Source organism: Lactuca serriola, chromosome 9 (assembly GCF_051521515.1).
Source record: "Lactuca serriola cultivar US96UC23 chromosome 9, Lser_US96UC23_V15, whole genome shotgun sequence".
NCBI classification, from domain to species: domain Eukaryota; kingdom Viridiplantae; phylum Streptophyta; class Magnoliopsida; order Asterales; family Asteraceae; genus Lactuca; species Lactuca serriola.
In genome coordinates this window covers 8258121-8279412 of record NC_136416.1, presented here as the reverse complement: position 1 = coordinate 8279412, position 21292 = coordinate 8258121, and the positions used below count along the sequence as shown (strand labels likewise).

Genomic DNA, 21292 nt, shown 5'->3' with positions numbered 1-21292 from the left:
GGGATTAAGACCTTTCTAAGTTGGTTGTGGGTTGAGCAAGTACTGGGGGCGTACCTCCTTATATGTGGCAGGTACTGGGTATTTTGGGCATACGTTAAGCGTACCAACTGAGTACACGGGGCGTACTCACTCTGTCGAGTTTTTCTTGATTCGTTGACCCTTTGACCATAGGCTATTGAACATAAGTTCGACCAGGGTTCACCATTGAATAATTTGGTCCTTTTAGGATATTGGGCCTTCTCGATGTAGGCCCATGATGGATTGGGTCCCGACTTGGATATTTGAGCCCTAATGGGCCTTGTGGTTCCATTTAAGGAAGTTGGGCTTATGATGCTAGTAGACTGGTCTTTGGATTTTGGTAACACAAGGAAAAGGGGTAAAATGGACTTTTACCCTGAAGATTGGTTTTTGGTCTGGAATTCTTGATTAGGTCGAGAATCAATTATTGATGAAGTATTATTTGTTAATGGCAGTGCTATGTTCCGGTAGCAGCAGTTTGAATATTTGCTTATCTTGATTTAGGTGAGTCTCCCTCACTATACTTACAGATCGAAGGCACCAAGGCCTACCCAGTGGTTTATATATACTCTTACATGATAGTACGTTATTATGCTATAGTGATCTGTTAGATATGTACCCTGGTATATAGGATGATGTTATGCTTAGTGCTCTGTAAGATTTGCCTGATTGTCTGTTGACTGTTTATATGTTTAGTTGTGTATATGTCGTTGTAGTGTGGGTGGGTTGAGACTGTACTTGTAACACCCTATTTCCAATACAAACCCTAAAATCTGAAGATGTGTTTTAAGTATTATTTTATTATGATATATGTATATATTAAAATAAAGAGTTTAGTGAAAAAGTGTGTAATTGGCATTATAATTTGTTTTGGAGGTCTAAAGGGTGCTTTCGGGGTTCGTAGTGGAAAGAATATTTGAACATATGGCTAAAGGATAACCAATTGGGCTCGTTTTGTAGTTTGTGGACTTATATTAAAAATATTTTGTAGAGGATGGACTATTTACGTAAATTTGGATTTAATTTGAAAGAAAAAGAAGGAAGGTTTGTATATGTCATAATTGAGATATTGGGGATTAAAAAGGTAATTTATGGATTAGTTTTGCAAAAGATTCTCAAAGTGGAGGGTTGTTTGGTAAGTATTGGACCTAAATTGAAATGAATTCAAAATGTTGAGGGCTATAAGGGTAAATGTGACATCCCCAAAATCACGGCCAGAAAAGATCGTTTTAATTTATGCTTTTAAAATAATTTCAGAGTAAATCCATTGATTTAAAAGAGCTGTGGAATTCGTTCCCAAAACAAAATATGATAAAATAAAGTTTATCAAAACATTTCATCAAGAGATGCATTTTCATTATATAACAATATTTGGGATGTCATGTTCCGATAAACAGACCAAAAGCATAAACAACAAAAGATAGACCATACAACAGTTACATATAACAATTGGTCTAATACCAAAAGATCTTGATAAGTCATCAAACTTATGCTCTCGCGCCACTACCTGTAATACAACAAAACTGAGTGGGTCAGGCTTGGGAGCCTGGTGAGCATATAGGGTTTTCAACCCACAATAAATAATTATATTTAATTTCACCAACCAACAATAACTCGATTACCCATTCCCGTTATCCTCACTTTACGTCCCTAAAACAACATCTATCTCAAGGGACCTAATATAAGATTTTCATCGGGACGGACTTTACCGCAAGGGGTTTCCTCAGCAATAAAAGTCCTAAGGCTACCATAAGGAAGATAGAGTACACCGGTGAACACATCGTTCACAACACCTACAGGTTATGAACCTGCTAGCGTTCCACATGACTGTCTAGAAAGAGTCTGTGGTCGTTATCCATACTCCGCTGAATAACTAGATCAACAACAACAACAACATCGAGGCCTCTCATCCGTTTATCACACATCAACTATCTACCCATGTTCTACCCAACATATTAGTAGATAAAAATATATATTTTTATACATAGTTTAAAACCTGTATAGCATTCTCATTCAATACATATTTCAAAACAGCAGATGAGACACATACACATAACACGTATTTCATAGAGAATAAATCATATCTATGAGATTGAAGAAAGTGAATATACATTCACACATATAACAACAACATATACGCATAACATGCATTTTGTATAAAATACTTCATAATTATGCGTTAGAAGAAAGTAACTACACACTCACCTTATCAGAAGACGATCGGACAACACTACGACTCTAAGAGTAGTATTCTTCGGTGAAACTGGGTTCACTTCACTCACCGGGCTTCTTACGAGCAGAGCTTCGGCTCGGAAACTCTTTTCTTCACAGGATCTTCGAGCTTCGGGACTTGCTTCGGGTCTCGGGATGATACCGAGGCTTCAGGGGTACTTTTTGCACGTAAATCTAGGTAATATGAGTGAGAGGAGAGAATTTGAGCAACCAAACTCGGCTGGCCCTTCAAATCTATTTATAGGGCAAAATTTGCCTTTGCCACGTCGTGGTGGCTGGGTCGTCACTGCATGCGTCATTGCAAGTGGGTCTGACAGACTCCAGAGCTCCTGCCACGTCGTGGCACTTTTACCACGTCCCGAACTTCAGAAATTCGTAACTTTCACATACGAACTTCATTTTCAACGTTCTTTATATCGATGCGAATGTGAGAATACGCTCTATAACTCTCGTTTAGACTCCGTTGGCTAATTTTGACTTTATTTTTAATATATTATAAATATATTACTTTTATATTATTTTTAGTAGGTCGGGACAGGAAAACTCCGTTATAAATTCATAACTTCTTCATCTGACGTCCGTTTTCGCCTATATTTTTATTGTTTCACTACTATTAATGAGATCTTTGATTCGTTTAGATTGTTTCGGCTAAAAATCACTCGATCTCAAATTGATGATTCGGGTTGCATACTGTTAAGTCGAAACTTCGGAAAAATCATAACTTCCTCATACGAAGTCAGATTTAGGCGTTCTTTTTATGAGCGCTCTCGGTTTAACGTATCCTACGACTTTCGTTTAGATTACTAAGGCTAGATATCGCTCTATCTTAAATTTGTATTTCACGTCATTCCGTGTCGTGCCGGTTCCGTCGCGAAACTTCGACAGGTCATAACTTATTCGTTATAACTCGGATTTCAGCATTCTTTATATATTCTGAAACCTCGTTTCAACTACTACAACATTATCCATAGATATCGACTTTATCTAACATTTCATTTTGACGCTTATTTTTATCCTTAATTTATTTAAGTCACACAGTTAAGCACAAAACACATAATACTCAAATAATACACTTCTATTATTTCAAAACGTGTTACAAAGGTTAACCTAGACTATTATATCAACATTAATGAAAAGCCCAAAAACACAGGCGTTGCAGTAAATTATGGACTTTATTTGAAAATATTAGGATGGATGGGCTGGAAATGTAAATATGGGGAAGATGTTCATAACCGGTGTTCGGGTATATAACCCGTCACCATGCCATGAACCCTAACCCTAAATGCAATGCATCAGCCGCCACCTTCACCTCTTCAACTTTTGGCGCCGCACCACCACCGTGGTTGAGGTCGCCAACCACCGAGACCGACATTGTTATCGTGGGAATACCGGTCGAATGTGTTGTTGTTGGAGTCGGAGAACCACCAATCAAAGGTCGTTGTCGCCGTTCTGCTACCGGAGAAGAAATGAGATGCAATCTCGACGTAGGTCGGTTGAGATGATCATGGCTTCATGGTTCGCGAATGTTGTTGTAATTCACTGTGGTTCTACTCATTCCCTTCACTATCCTATTGCTACGCCTCAAATCATGACCGTCGGCGCGCGCCTACCGTAGTTGAAGACGAAGACTACCTTGGAGCGTTGTGGCAACAGTCGAACGGAAGAAACCATTTACGGACGTCGTTGCTTCTGTTTCCGGGGGGCGGGGGGGGGGGGGGTCTCTCACCTTCTCTTCTCCTGTCTTGTTGTCGTTTCATCGGTGCAACGTCCTAACTCCTTCTGCCGCCGTTAGTCGCTGCTGCTGCCCACGCCACCAGATGCCACCAGGTGGGTGGTCGTGTTCAGCTTTCAAACAAAGACGTGCATATTTTAATTTGTGGGAATTGGTTACTTGGTTGGACTTCACGAGAAAATCCACCACCACCACCGTGAGGTGTGGCTGTCACTCTCTACCATCGTCGGCCGCCACAAGGGTGGCTGAGTGTGGGTGTGTGTGATATTTTGTGTGTGTGTTCTCATTTAGATGGTGTTGTATATTGTAACTGGTGATCGGCATGCCCGGTTTAAGGCAAGGGCAAGGAGGGCATAGGCACAGGGCCCATTTTTTTAATACCATGTTCAGTTTTAGCCCAATCAAGACTCAAGAGAGTCTAGAATCAATAGCGTAGGGTAGAAAGCAGCGTCATAATGATTATAAATTATCAAATCAGTAGACTCTCAAGTTTCAAGTCTAAGTGCAGTCTTGCTAATCTAATCAATAATCAAATCAGGTAAACGATTATGAATTATCACTTTTTATCTTCATGATTTTATCAGTTTGAGTGTTTGACATTCTATAATTGAATCACTTTATCAGATTAAGTGTTTGATAATATACCAGACTGAGTGTTGTCTACAGTTTATAATTGTCTAATTGAATACTTGAATTGAAATCTTGAATGTTGAATGAATCACTTTATCATATCAACAGTTTATTGTATATTTTTTTTATTAGAAAGTGAAATCATCAAATCACTTAATCAAATTTTCTGAAATAGATTAGTAGAATGTTGAATGAATAATTTTATCAAATTTTCTAAAATAGATTATTAGAAACTGAAATCATCAAACCAAATTATGGGATTATGTTTATTGTATAATTGTTTATCATTAGTTCATTACCACTTTATCATATTATTGTTATTAGTTAATGTTGAAATTCTGAAATTTGATTGAATGTTGCATCAGACTATAATAGATTTTCAGAAATCGAAATCATATTATTAGATTATGTTAATTATATGTTTGCTTATAAAAATATGATTATCCCATTATCAGATTATCAGATTAAGTGTATAACTTGAATGTTGAAAGTTGAAACTACTGAACTTGTAGTGATGAAGTTTAAACAACCATCTAGTAGTATTGTTTATGTAATTTATTTTGTTACACGTTAAGGCTTAAGGGCCTTCTTTTTCGGCTCGTCCTAGGCAGTTGAATCCTCAAGACCGGCCCTGGTGACCGGAATAATCAAGAAATTCACAACCACCACCGTGAGGTGGTGGCTGCCGCCTTCTATCGCCACCAGTCGCCATGTGGGTAGCAGTGTGCTTTTTCTTGTGTTTAGATTGCTTTTGGGATGCTTGGAAGTGATGGGACTAGAACCATAACCACCACCATGAGGTGGCAGTTTCCGCCGTGAGTTGTCGTTGACCACCACTACCCGCGGTGGTAGTGGGTGGTGCCCGACCTAATGAAACCCTAGTTGACCTAATGAAACCATAATTGGTCTAAAGACATAGATTTTGAGCCTAATTGGCGTGTTTTGGGTTGGAAACCCTAATTAGGGTTTTGAAAACCCTAATCTTGGAGATTTTAATTTGGACTTGCCGGGACCCGTATTTGGACTGTTAGATTGGAATTTTTAATTATGTCCGACTGTATCGTATGAATGGACTAGTAGTAGATTGATAGACTTAATGGATTAATGTAATATCCCGACTCCCATGTATAATAGTAAATAAATTTACATTCATAATGTCAGAGCAACTCGACGAGTTGTATGCCCCAACTCGCCGAGTAGAGGAGTTAATGGCCGCGTGATTTTTAGAATATACTCGACGAGTTGGAGGACCCCAACTCGCCGAGTAGGTGTTGAGTGAGAAAACCCTAATTTTTAGGGTTTGTGTCTTATTTAAAGGACCTTAATCTTTCATTTCCACCTCCCTTACCACCCTAACACTTTGTGAGAAACCCTAATCGATTTATAACCTTGTGTGAGAGAAAGAGAGGCTAACATTGTGTGTTTTAGTGCATTTTTGGAGGAAAGTTGAGGAGCAAAAGGATTGAGACGAGAGGGAGCTTTTGTATCCGATATTAATTCATTCCTAGCTTTGTTTGAAGGTAAAAGGTCACCACCTTGCTCATTGTTTGGTTAGATTTCGTTCATAGGGAGTTTAGGGCCTTTTTCCATCCTTCTTTGAGTTCTTGAGTATTTTGAGCTTGCCATGGAGTTGAGACTTTAGATCTGGACCATATGTAGTCCCTTGAGCCCAAAGAACCAAGCTTTATCAAGCTGGTGGTAAGTTTTTATGCATTAAACCCTATATAGAGCTTGTTTTGGCATTTCGAGCCCTAGATGCCATGCATGGACGTAAAACTTGCAGCTTTACGTGGTCTTTCAGCCTTTTGATGTATCTTGATTCCATGAAGCTTAAGAGTCTAGTGCCCCAAGTGTGGCACCTCAAATGGTTCACACAACATCAAATGCACTTGGAATAACTTAAAGAGAAATGAACCACTTCATGAAATCAGCTAGCCCTCACCATTCCTTCATAGTGCATGATTTTTGGAAGAATAAGATGCTTATATAGTATGTCACAATTAGGGTTACACCATGTAAACCCTAATTGTCATGGCCTTTCATTTCCGTGATCCATGGGTACAAAAACACCATGGAACATCCTATGGGTTTTATCCTAACTTGATAATCCCATGGAGCATTAGCCCACTATACAAGTATGGATGATTTACACAATCAAGCCATATATTTAATTAGTCTCCTTTTGATCACTTAATTAATTCCAAAATAATTCTTGATCAGTACTAATTAAATAATCTTATTAATATATTAGAACTTATAATATATAAATAAACCTTAAGTGTATTTCTCTCATTTTAGTCTATCCAATTGCATGATGCCATGCAACCCAAATGGACCTGCCAATTGGGTCAAGTACATACCAAATACAGTTATGAACTTAGACACTAATACAACAGTCTCCCACTTGGATGAGTCTAAAACTATTATTGCGTATGAATTCAAAACCCGACTAGCAATCATAGCTTTTAAAAGCTGTTGTCGTCGAACTCTGAACAAATCACTGATGCGTCCATCAGATAAGGGATCATATATTCCTCCATTCTAGATATCATATGGACCGAGACATGGATTAAAATCATTCTCTCTGTCCATTTGTTGTTTCCCGATTTCTGATTTATGATGACCGACTAATTGAACAAATCAAACCAGTCCTGGCTTGGCCAAGCACTCCGGGGTGTCATCACTAAATCATCGAGGGGCCCACATATATCACTTTTATCCCGAAGGTAAAAGTAATGGATAAACTTCGACTCATATGGCTTGTTCAACTACTTGTTGAATCATACACAAATGCACGTTTTATAACATCAAGTTACCAATGCGTTTTCATGCAATCAATGTATAACCAACTCATAGTAACAACTCATATCACTAGGTTTGAAGAATACAAGATATTATCGTCTCATGGGTACAAAAACACCATGGAGCATCCTTGTAGCACTCGGTTCCTGGTACGTAAATCTTATTTGAGTATTTCCCTTCTTTTAGCCTTGGACTCGACGAGTCATAGGTCCGACTCGCCGAGTGGATGCGGGACCCGGGACACGTTTAAGTTGGCGACTCGGCGAGTCCATATCCTGGACTCAGCGAGTCACAGCTGTTGGATGAAACCCTAAGTTTCAGGGGTTTGCACCCTATTTAAACGACTTATCCGCCCCAACCTCGCCCCCATTCACCCTCAGAGCCCTGTATCTCTCTCTAGCCTTGCTTCCTTGTGAGTTTGAAGTGTTTTGTGGTGTTCTTGAAGTTTCTTTGAAGGAAAAGAAGAGGGAATCAAGAAGAGGAGAAGGAGGCCAAGCATCTCTGTGTCATTCCAACGTTTCCCCTAAGGTATAGCTCGTTTCCCCTATGTTTTTAAGCTTATTGTCCCTTATAGCTCCATTAAAGTCCTTTTTGATCCATTTCCAAGATTGTGCATGCTTGAGGGTTTGCAATAAGTCGATTGGCCTCTACATCTAGGCAAGATTGAGCTCCAGGAGCTCAGATCTGTTAGCTTTATGGCCCTATGTTGCTTGTCCACCCTAGACCTACCCTTTTGAGGCATTTTGAGCCCTAAAATCCATATTGGTGAATATCTACACGTAAAGTTGGAAACTTTACGTGTGATTCGTGTCCTAGAAGTCCAGATCTGTGAATGGCATGGACTGGAATCGAGCAAATCCGTGTATTTAGTGGGTGCATGGCAACAACTCGGCGAGTCGTTCATATGACTCGGCGAGTCTGTTCGCAAGTCTCCGAGTTTGTCCCTTTTTCGTAGTGTCGAGTGAGCAGTGAGTCATGGGGTGTGACTCAGTGAATCGGAAGCTGAACTCATCTTTGGAGGTACTCGGCGAGTCAATGCCCTGACTCGGCGGGTTCAAGGCAATCTCCTTAGACCAAGAACAGACTCGGCGAGTTGTTCATACAACCCGGCGAGTCTTAGCATAAGTGTTCATCGGATGAAGATGAACTCGACGAGTTGTTCATACAACTCGGCGAGTAGGATGAAGGACTTGAATATCAGTTTAGAAGGAGAACTCGTCGAGTCGTCGCCTAACTTGACGAGTAGAAACGGGATCCAAGACAATCGTTTGGGTAGGGACTCGGCGAGTTGGAAAGCCAACTCGGCGAGTCGGGTCAACTGAAAGTTGACTCTGTCTGTGACTTAGGGTATGATCGGGGGTTAAATGGTCATTTTACCCAAAGGACAGCTAGCAGTGTTTGATTGGGTACATTGTGGGAATTGCAACCGGAGGATTTTCGGAGCAGCAGCAGCAGTAGACAGTCAGTTCCCGATCAGATCAGCAGCTACTTCGAGGTGAGTTACCTTCCAGTAACGGTGGGTCTACGGCCACAATGTCGGCCCACCGGTAGGAGTTGTATGTTAGATGATTGTCTTTGTGATATCATCTAGGTTTGCTACTACCTTATATGTTATATGCTGGCATGATATGTATATGTGATAGTTGTAGAGTTCGGTTGTTAGGACCGAAGGGTAGGTCAGACACCCCATATATGTCTGAAAGTACGTGATGATATGTTTGCATGCTGGCTTGTTATGTTATATGCGATAAAGGTAGTAAGAGGGGACTAGTCCCCGAGGATCGGTTTTTAGGACCGATGGGTAGTCAGCACCCCAGAATGGCTTGACACGGGTAGTTAGCACCCCAGAATGGCTTGACACGGGTAGTCAGGCACCCCAAAATGGCCTGACAGTATGTATGTTATGTGTTTGTATGGTATGTGGTACGATGGGGGAACTCACTAAGCTTTGTGCTTACGGTTTTCAGTTTTGGTTTCAGGTACCTCCTCAGCTAGGGGAAAGGAGCCGGCGCGGTAGCAGCATGTCACACACACACTCTCTGGTTTCCGGATTTACGAGCTTCACTGGGATTTGTACTCTGATATTTTAATTGGCTGTATGATTTGGCTTTTAGACATGGTTCACGTTGTGTTATGGTTTGATCAACAATGTTTTTAGTTATTAATATTTTCTAAAGTAATGTTTTAAAACAAAATTTTTGGTCGTGAAAATTGGGTCGTTACAATCCTATGGGTTTTAGCCCAACTTGATAATCCATGGAGCATTAGCTCACTATACAAGTGTGGATGATTTACACAATCAACCCATATATTTAATTAGTCTCCTTTTGATCACTTAATTTATTCCAAATTAATTCTTGATCAATACTAATTAAATAATCTTATTAATATATTAGAAATTATAATATATTAATGAACCTTAAGTGTTATTTCTTTGGGATCATACTCTGATATTGTTTCGTTATGACATGTTCTGAATATTGACATATTGGTTGATATGGGATGACACAATGGATGTTTTTATACTTTTGGTTTTATAATAACTTAATTAAAAATGAAAGTTTTGGTCTTGAATTTTGGGATGTTACAGTACTGCTTTGTGTTGTCACTCAACAAACCTCGTCATGTTTATATCGATATGTTGTTATGCTTTACTGGGATTATATGCTTCTTGGATATGTATATGTCGACATGTCGTGTGTGGTTGGGTTGAGGAGGACCAGTGTAGACTGAAGGCCAAGAGACCTAAGGGGGTCCCAGATAGACTGCAGGCTTCAGGAGCATACCAGTTAGGCCGAAGGCCCAGAGAACGTTCCAGATAGGCTGAAGGCCCCATGAGGCGTACCAGTCATGCCGAAGGTTCTTTGAGCGTACATGATAGTCTGTAGGCCGATGTGGCATTCCAGTCAAGCCGGAGGCTATGCATGCATGTTGTTTGTTTGTTATATGTATTGTATGGTGGTACTTTGGGGGAACTCACTAAGCTTCACTCTTATAGTTTCAGTTTATTGTTTCAAGTGCTTTACAAGACCGTGGCAAGGTGAAGACGTGACCGTACACATCCTGAATTTTATGTTGCTGATCTTGAGGAAACTCTGATTTTTAAATAGTGCTTTTGGAAACAATGGCTTTGTAAAAACTTTTATTAGTAAATGGGTTATTTTGAAAAGTTTAAATTAGTTGTGATTTTCTAGGCGTTACAATTGGGATGTTAGATGTTTGTGTGACTCTTGCATGTATTATGTTTTGGTATGCTTACCGGGCAAGGCTCGATGCCGAGTGGGGTTCAATGACTGTATTGTATGCTATTATCTTAGTGATTATCACATGTATTTGTATGACTATATGCTTATATGTGTACCGGTCGGGGGCCTGATGGATGACAAATCTGTATATCAAGTGGGGCTCGATGCCGGGCGGGGCCCGATGTAGGCCCGATGAATGACGGGTGCCCAATATGTGTTCATTATGTATGTTATGTGGTATTTTGGGGAACTTACTAAGCTTTGTGCTTATAATTTTCAGTTTATGTTTCAGGTACTTATGGTTCGAAAGGGAAGAGCCCAGAATGATTGCAGAGCACACACCACCTTATTTCGCATTTTATGATTTACTCTGATATTTTAGGATGTATTGATACACTTGGTTCCACTTTGGTCTCATGATGATGTTTTGGATTATCCGTTTTACTAATTTAAAAATGAAATTTTTGGTTTTAATGTTTGAAATGTTACAAGTTGGTATTAGAGCCTTTGTTTGAGGGATTCAGACGTACTCTTGGGTATGTCTGAACTCAAACCGAGGGTTTGGTAAAAATTTTCAAAAAGAAATGTTTTATAAAAAAAGTGTTTCTAATACAAGAAAAGGGTGTGGTGTATGCGATCGACTGAGCTCAAGTAAGTTTTCCTAGAATACCCATACATGATTTATAATATGTTTTGATTTATGAATATGTGAATCGCATGCTAGTTAGGGCTAAGGATCTGCTCAAGATTTGCATGATAGAATGCCAGGAGAGATGCTTTTATACGCATATTGTATGAGCTTGTAAACTTGCATGCTAGTACTGACAGTGATAAGATGACATGATTAGGTTATGCTAGATTTCGATTACTCGATGCTCGAATGCTGCTTTCTTCATGCTTTTTAAGAGTTTTCACCAACATCAACTAACTAGTAAACGGATCGATATGTTAAGTTACATATTGCGGAAACTAAATAATTTTGGAAGGTTAGGTTTTAACGCTATTGCGCAACTCTTGTTTGAGTCCAACTGTTGTAATGTGAGACATTTCATTAGAAGAATTATCTGGTGTCAGTGATATGCAATTGTATTTATGAGATACTTAGAGGATGCTGGTAGAAGTTCCTTTTGCAACTGATAGCGGATAATGGTGTGGTGGTTGCCATAGGAAAACCTAGGAAGAGATTTAGTATTGGGAGCCTTATCTTGATGAGCATTTATTTGTAAGGAGAGACTTGGATAATTCAAGACAATCCTTGAGGAAAGAACGGATAGATGTGGAAGGTAGTATGATCCCGTACTACTGGAAACAGAAGATCCGTACTCCAGTCAATGAGCTGCGATGAGACCAGGAAGCTTGTAGAGCATGAGACTCCTCTCTCTCTCTATATATATATATATATTGATGCATATTCTGGTATTTTATATGGTCTATTTTTAGTATGGTGACTCTTCGAGGCAGATCGGTTGGTAGTTCTTGTGCTGGTGAGGGCTCGGGCTCAGGTTATGGAGCCGGGTAGTTGGACGATCAGACGTGGGAGTTCATTTCGTATGAGATTACCCGCAACATTCTTGAGCAGACTCCTATGATATTTGGTACGATCAAGGAGAGTATCATGGAGGTGTTAGAGGAGCGTTTGGGCTCTTTCCGTTTTGAGATGGTAGCTTTGATTGGGACGCGTTCACTAACCTTCAGGGAGTTCCGGGCATGCGGGGCTCTAAATTACCACGGGGAGAAGGACCCGATTGCGAGCAGGCGTTGGCTAACGGATGTCGCTAACGCCACCCGCACCAGCAGTTGTCCCGATGGGGTAAATGTCAGACTTGCTTCGATTTAAATACTTACAATATAACATTTTATTGAAATATTTCACGTATATTTGAAAAAAACGGTAATTTTTTTTATTATTTTTTTTGGATAATATAAATGACGAAAACAATATTAAATTTTTTTCCGAAAATTTTAATTCATTTTGCATTTTAAAAATATTTTTTTTTATCTCCAAAATGAATGACTAGGATTGCGTTCCCATGTTTCACAAAATATGATGGTCTCATATGAATTTAACTCTCTTTCTCTCTCTCTCTCTCTCTTTCTATATATATATATATATATATATATATATATATATATATATAGGTTCCGTTGAGATTAAAAATAAAATAGATATCTTGAGATTCAACCTCAACCACATATTTCAAGTCTGCCGCTCTAACCCTTCGACGTACTGACGCGGTAGGCCTGTTATAATCATAAATGATTATATAACGTCACCCGTTCCTTTCTCCTCCGCCACCATCCCTACCACCATAACCGCCACCGCCAGTCCACCACCACTACCACCACCTCTGACACCATCCGACCCCGCCACTGTCATTTCCGTCACTTATACCATCGCCACTTCTGTCACCACCAACTTTTCTGCCACTGTCATAATCATATATGATTACTCAGTCTGTGAATAGACATATATATATATATATATATATATATATATATATATATATATATATATATATATATATATACTAATAAAAGAGTAGTCCTTTTGCCAAATGTCATAATATTAGAACTCCTAATTAATATGATGCCACTTGTCATTCTATTAATTCTCCATTTTAAATTCATTAAACCTCCTAATTAATGTGATGTTATTTGTCAATCTATTTATTCTTTATTTTAAATTTTAAATTTTAAATTCTATATTATTGTTTTCATTAGTTCACAAATAAAAAGAGTCTAATATATATGATAAATTAATTACACATATTTATTTGAATCAATAATTATAATTTTACATAACTAATAAAAAAATCTCTTAATTAATAATGTATTTAAAATTTTATATAAAATAATTGATTAATAATTTTGAATTTTTTACTATGAATATTTAATCAATTTTGTAACCGTGGTTTCCACGAGTTATAAACTACTATATATATATATATATATATATATATATATATATATATATATATAATCATTTATGATTACACATACACTGCTGTTGTCGGTACACTAGAGCGTTAGAGCGACAAATGAGAAATGTGTGACTCATGTTGAATCTCAATCTAAAAATCTCTATTTTTTTAATTTCAATTGAGCTGTCTCATATATATATATATATATATATATATATATATATATATATATATATATATATATATATATATATGATTAATTATGGACCAATCGTTTTAGTTATTTTAAGAAAGTAATTAATGCATATTAAATGCTGAAGATGTAATTAATATTCATTATATCTTCAACATGTAATATGCATTAATTACTTTCTTAAAATAACTAAAAGGATTGGTATAGAATCAATCATAATGCACGCAATAGATAGTGAAAAACAAAATAACCTAACGCTATATATATATATATATATATATATATATATATATATATATATATATATATATATATATATATATATATATATATATATATAGGTTAAAGTGAATATACCTAACAACCTTATATAAACTTAGGTACCTAACCACATTATACTACATTGTCTTGCATTATATTTCCATTGCAATCGTTTAAGGTTCTTAAACTTCAACCCATAACTTGATTTACTTCCAAGATTTTCAGACATTCACCATTATATTCCTCCTACACCATTTGATTTGTAACGGTAGTATATGAAGCCCACCAGAGGGTCTCTGATAGAAAGACGTCATTTGAAGGAAGATAATGGTGAAAGTCTAAAGATTTTGGAAGCAATCAAGTTATGAGGTTGAATTTTAAGAACTTTGGGTGATTACAATGCAAATATAATACAAAATTACATAGTATGATGTGGTTAGGTACCTAAGCTTATATAAGGTTGTTAGGTATATTCACTTTACCCATATATATATATATATATATATATATATATATATATATATATATATATATATATATATATATATATATATAGGCTCAGGTTCATTTGAGACCATTCTAATTTTGTGAGACCGTGAGACCAAATTTAAAAATAATTTTAAAATGCAAATAAATGGAAAAATCCAAAAATTCTTTTTTTAAATATTATTTTCGGAACTTGAATTAACTAAAAAAAATATAAAAAAATTCCGTTTTTTTTGAAAAATACGTGAAATATTTTAATAGAATATTACACCGACATATTCTAAAAAATAATTTTAAAATGCAGAATAAATGGAAAAATCTAAAAATTCTTTTTTTAAATATTATTTTCGGAACTTGAATTAACTAAAAAAAATAAAAAAATAAAAATAAATTCCATTTTTTTTTTAAAATACGTGAAATATTCTAATAGAATATTACACTGACATATTCTAAAAAATAATTTTAAAATGCAAAATAAATGGAAAAATCTAAAAATTCTTTTTTTAAATATTATTTTCGAAACTTGAATCAACTAAAAAAAATAAAAAAAAATTCCATTTTTTTTTGAAAAATACGTGAAATATTCTAATAGAATATTACACTGTACATATTCTAAAAAATAATTTTAAAATGCAAAATAAATGGAAAAATCCAAAAATTCTTTTTTTTAAATATTATTTTCGGAACTTGAATTAACTAAAAAAAATAAAAATAAATAAAAAAATGCGACCCACGATCTCACAAAATATTAGTGGTTTCAAATAAACCTAACCCTATATATATATATATATATATATATATATATATATATATATATATATATATATATATATATATATATATATAGTCAAGATCAAATAAGAAGGAAAATTTTGATAGGAATGTAAGAAGTTTTTTTTTTTCTACATATTTTTTTCGTGAACAAACAAAATGAATCATTAGATGATTCATTTGTAAGATGATTCACAAAAAAAAATTCTCAAAAAAACATCTCGATGATTAATTTATACAATGATTTTGTTGTTATTCACTAAAATTGTCACGAAAGTGAATTTTTTCTTAATTCACTTAAAAATGAATCATAAAGATGTTTTTTTGGGAATTTTTTCTTGTGAATCATCTTACAAATGAATCATCTAGTGATTCATTTCTTTTGTTCGTCAAAAAAATATGTAGAAAAAAAACTTCTTACCTTGCTACCAAAAAAAATTTCTTACCGGATCTCTATCCTATATATATATATATATATATATATATATATATATATATATATATAGGAATGAGTTCTATGGAAAACAAATAACTAGGGCAACATCTACCGGAACCAATAATCAAATGACACGTGTCCATTTCTTTATTCACAAGTAATGTATTGTGGAAGTTATTATGGAAGTGATGTGTTGTCATATTTTCATTGGTTCAAATATGTATTGCCCTAATTATTCATTTTTCATATAACTCTTATTTATATATATATATATATATATATATATATATATATATATATATATATATATATATATATATATATATATATATATATATAATTGTTTGATCAATGTCGGTAGTTTTGTGCTGGGACAAACAATGCATATATAATAAAGAAGAACAAAGTTGTACAAGTACACTACAACTCCACTTCACCTCCTCTGCATTTACTAAGTAAACCGCCAATACACATTTTGACCCCCTCAAGAAAACCATTGTTTTATATGACGTATAATAAAGTAAACAACAATAGGAAAAACTGCAAAATTAGTCCATTTGGTTTCTGTTTTCTTTGACTGAAGTTCAAAAAAATTTCAACTTGCAAAAATAGTCCTTTTGACGTGGTATGATTGTGGTTTTGGTCTCTAAAACTAATGACCATTAATTCTAATTTGTTAAGTTTATTGAAATGACTATTTTACCTCTTATTTTATTACTTATTAAACACCAACTCCCATACTTTAAGAATGTGAAGTAAATACCCCTAAATATCATTCCACTCCAAAACCATCACCAACATTGCGACTACGTCACCGCCACTACTTCTCATTGTCTCTCCTCTTCTATCTTCACCCTTCTTTTTTCTTTTTCTTCTTCTCTCCTTTTTATAGATCATTAAAGCTTCTTTAAAATATGCATCTTCAAATCTTGTAGCATCTTTAATATACTTCAAGCTACTTTGAGCAAAGATGTTTAGAATAAAATCATATGGATTCATTTTGCTATCTAATGTTTGTTGATTTAAGTGTTGATAGTTTTAAGCTTGGGCGTAGTGGTGGTTTGGTTAAAAAATAAGACAACGAAACCCCAAATTCACAATCACCAACATTCACATTCCAAAAACGGACAACCAGGACTTAACAAAAGTTCAATAAAATCAAAACAATCCAATTGCTTTTGCATCAATTCGATGAAACCGAAGAAAATGTTTAGATAGAGATTGATATCTTCTTGCATGTTCAGACAAAAACGAAACCGACATCATCCTCATAACTTACATATATGAAATTAACACCCCTTTTGTTCAAGGGTGATGAAGATGACGATGAGATTTTTTTTTTCTTCTGCAATCTAAAATTGATGAACTCAAAACTTGCACTACACTTGTTCACCTAGTTTTTTCAACTGCAATTATTCATCAGAACTTGTAAATCCAAAATCGATGAACCAAATCCACATAAATCAAGACCTTGCATCAAATAATTTTCCATGTTCCTCTTGATTTCTGGATGAAATCCATGGAAATTCCACAAAAAATCCAAAGAAACCTAGATGTATGTTACCATTATATAAAACACGAATACATAACTATTTTATTTTGGACAACTTATTTGAAACCCAATAGGCAACCTCTCAACCTAATTGGTAGGCTCATCCAAACAACATGACACTTTTATCTTATTTAAGGGTCAAAACATAGTAGTTAAATATCACATCTGGATGAGATAGTAGTTAGATTTTAGGTTTATGGTAAAAAAATAATATTAATAAATTAATATTAGTAATATCAACATTTAATTAGTTGGATGACAAAACAATCATTTCAACACACTTAACATACTAAGAGCCTGTTAATGTTAATTTTAAGGACCAAAATTATAATTAAACCACGCTACAAAAAAAGAAGTCTTTTTGTATGTTAAAACTTTTTTGGATTTAAGAAAACATTGCAAACCAGGGGTGCCATTTGTGAAGTTTTTCTCCAATAATTATATTCATTTTGTTCGATTGTGAGAAAGATATTTGCCTGTCGAACCTGTATCTTCTCTACCAGATGCCATTTTCTTCACTAATCAAAGATTTTCCCACAGAACTCATATCTAGACTCTCTTGCTTGCCCATCATAACTTAAAGAATATTGCCCTATTTTCTTTTCAATTGCAAGAAACCTTGACAAAATTTGGTGATTTCAGAACCCACCCGCAAACTCTTCTTTGGAGCTAAGGGTTGGTGGTGTTTCTTGAATCTAGGGCTATTATATCGATAGCCAATTCCTATCCCACCTTCAACAACAAAAAAAGTACGAAAATTTGTCATTTTAAATGAGGGATTTCCCTTCTTGCTTTGGCGAAAATGGTGTTCAAATCGCTGATGCTTCGTCTTCATCAAGTGCTTCGATTACTACAGCTAGTGGTAAAATTGGTCAGAATCTCGTTACTTGTGTTTATCAGTGTAGATTGCGCAATTTTTCTTGCTTCATTATCACTGTTACTTGGACTAAAAACTTGATGGGTCAAGGTCTTTCTGTTCAAATTGACGATTCCACCAATCAATGTTTGTGTAAAGTTGAAATTAAACCATGGTTGTTCTCCAAACGAAGAGGGTGTAAGAATATTGAAGTGAGTTCTAAGTTAATCGACATTTATTGGGATTTAGCGTCTGCAAAATTCGGTTTTTCACCCGAGCCACTTGAAGGCTTTTATTTTGCCATTGTGGTAAACCAAGATTTGATCTTGGTGTTAGGGGATATGGAGAAGGAAGTGCAAAAGAAGGTAGACGTGTCCTCCTTTGCCCCAAATGTTGTTTTCTTGTCGAAAAAAGAGCATATTTTTGGGAAGAAAGTGTATGCCACTAAAGCTCGATTGTGCGGAAAAGGGAAAATGCATGATGTTTCGATTGAATGTGATGCATTGGGCACCAATGATCCATATCTATTGATCCGTGTAGATGGTAAAACAATGATGCAAGTGAAACATCTTAGATGGAAATTCAGGGGAAACTATACGATTTTGGTGGATGGATTGCCAGTTGAAGTGTATTGGGATGTGCACAATTGGCTCTTTGGTAAACTAATGGGAGAAGCTATTTTCTTGTTTCAGACTTGTTTATCAGCTGAGAAATTGTGGGCGAGTCCATCTATGTTGGATTCCTCTTGGTCAGGCTCGTGTTCTAGAGATCCACATTCACAAGGTTTAGGTTTCTCTTTAGTGTTGTGTGCTTGGAAAAACGAATAGAATTAGGCTTTTAGTTAATACGTTTTCTATGATGTTATGCAAGATGTTATCCAGATACATATTTATCTTGACTTCGACTATAATTGATGCATTATCTTTTCAATTCTTTTGAATCTTTTAACTTTGATTTCGATAACAGATTGTGCTTGACTCCTTGTATGCTTAGGGGTTCTTTTCGACTTAATGAGCTTAATGTGTTAAGCTCTTAATTTGGATAGTTATATACATGGCTGTTTCTTTTTGACTTAATCCAGAGAGAATGACCAAATGGGTTAAACCAAAAACGTTGGCTTGATCTATAAAGACACCAACCCTTTACCCATTTCCCCTTGTTCTTCACGTTAAAGTTGACGAGCATTGTCGAAATTGTTTGTTAGAATGTAAGGGTAAAATGGTCGTTTAGTCTCATTCAGACGGGTTGTTTCTTCTAGAAAAGAAATAGACGCATCACTTTATCCGGACATACATCAGTGATGTACCCATTCAATCACAGCAAACATGATACTTATGCTTCGATTTCCATTATATCCACAAAGTATAAACACGGTTTTCTTTTATATTCCACTATGTGTACTTTTTTTGCTACCCGAAATACACCAAATGACATATTTAGGACATTAGAGAATGAAACGGAAGATAAAGACTTCACGGAAATTAGTCACTGCGATTGCTGCTAGTGTTAGCAAGAGAACAGGCTGAGAAACCATTAGTGGAGGATTTGAAGAGGATGCTGCAGGTGTAAGCACGGGTCTGATGCCCGAACCAACTGTTTGACCTTTCCGGGCAGCTGGTGCTGATGCGGGCGGTGCCCCGGGCAGGTCACGCGCGTCTAAGTCGTCTGAAGTCGTATCAGATGGTGATGGGGCCAACGATGATGTCACGGAACCTGAAAATAGCCGAGTTTTTAAGAATCTTTTTGGATTCATTTTGATTTGTATAAAAATTTACGGGTCTTACTACCGCTTGGACCTGGTGGAATGTCTGGAGAATCAGCAGCTGGTGGAAGAGCTCGTGGAGGAGGAGGAGGAACAAATAATGCTGGACCTGTTCATATGTAAGTTTTCACTCCATCAATTATGGAATTCCATGATTGGGGATTAATTTGCTGTTGATGTTATCATTAGTGGTTGCAAAATGGGTTAGGGTTAAATGCAAGAAATCGCAACGCACTTTCATATCTTGTTTTTGTAGCATCCTACTTTCACTTCGTCCTATTAGAACATTGTACTTCTGAAATCTACCGGATTATAGCAATGTCATTCAAATACATAACAATTTTCAATAGATTTTTAAAAATACGCCTTGATAAAAAAATGGAAGTAAAATGCTATAATCGGATAGATTTTTCAAAGTACAATATACCTTAATAAAAGAAATATCGAAAACAAAATGTTGTAATAGACAAAAGTTAAAGTTATATATATGCTATAATAAACAAATAAATGAAAGTACATTGCTGTTTCATTCATTTAGTCCTACCAAACTCTAGGTAAACGGGTCAAACATCTAGCTATATGATAATCGGAAAATACCTGCGGGAGGTAGAGGAACACCAGTAGCTGCAAAAAAACGGAAAAAAAAAGGAAGTTAGAACTTTACATAAGTGCCAAGTGAAACTGAATATTTAAAAAAAAAAAAAACGTTACATTTGCATTGCAATGGGACACTTTTAGAGTTACACACTCTTGGGAGAGTAATAGCTAATGCTTGGTTGATTGCACTGGGTAGAGTAACAGGCACGTTTCCTGTAACTATAAGACACATGCACTCTGAGCTGGTGGTCATCAGAGATTCAACCGCAGAACAGCAGCCTGCAGTTGGTGATCCACCATTTGCACTGCTTCCGGTGATAAAATTTACACATGGACTGAAGGTGGCAAGCATCGACACACTGCATGGAGTGCTGATTTGGCTGTTAACTGTAATAACTGAAAGCGCTAGAGTTATTGCTAATAAACACGTTACACGTTCCATGGTTGATGAAGAATGGTGATGTGATTGTGGGAGTTGTGTTTAATTTGTAGAAATTTATAGGTTTGTTGGTTTGATGACTGGTGGTATAGGAGTTGAACCACCTTTGACTGGGTCGGGGAGTGTTTGGTTGATCTGGTTTGACTTGAAATATATATAAAAGGAAAAAAAAATGTACCTCAATCTTAGGAAATCATAAATCTATAGGTTGTGTTTGTTAAACTAGACAAGACTGGACAAACATTTTTTAAGGTAATTTTTTATGATAGATGGTTTAGAGGGTATTCATGTCTTTTGCACATACCAGAGGTCGAGAACCCTGTTAAATCTTTTTTGGTAGGACCATAAATTAAAAATTT

At 35.9% G+C, this 21292-nt stretch overlaps 2 protein-coding genes across 4 annotated transcripts; one reads left to right on the top strand and one right to left on the bottom strand.

The window, feature by feature from the left end:
• Positions 1-17710: 17710 nt before the first annotated feature.
• LOC145073658 (uncharacterized) lies at positions 17711-19065 on the top strand. The gene has a single exon (XM_079020178.1). It carries the CDS (start codon positions 18051-18053, stop codon positions 18960-18962), a length of 912 nt encoding a protein of 303 aa, XP_078876304.1. The 5' UTR covers positions 17711-18050; the 3' UTR covers positions 18963-19065.
• A 396-nt stretch (positions 19066-19461) lies between these two features.
• LOC145073659 (uncharacterized) lies at positions 19462-20963 on the bottom strand. 3 transcript variants are annotated; one of them, XM_079020179.1, is made up of 4 exons: positions 20609-20963; positions 20495-20521; positions 19920-20006; positions 19462-19848 (listed from the first exon to the last, which is right to left on the bottom strand). In XM_079020179.1, the coding sequence occupies exons 1-4, from the start codon at positions 20934-20936 to the stop codon at positions 19580-19582; spliced, it is 711 nt and encodes a 236-aa protein (XP_078876305.1). In that variant the 5' UTR covers positions 20937-20963; the 3' UTR covers positions 19462-19579. The 3 variants fall into 3 exon arrangements, with proteins under 3 accessions (XP_078876305.1, XP_078876306.1, XP_078876307.1); XM_079020180.1 differs by having other exon boundaries at positions 19923-20006; XM_079020181.1 differs by having other exon boundaries at positions 19932-20006.
• Between the last annotated feature and the right edge of the window lie 329 nt (positions 20964-21292).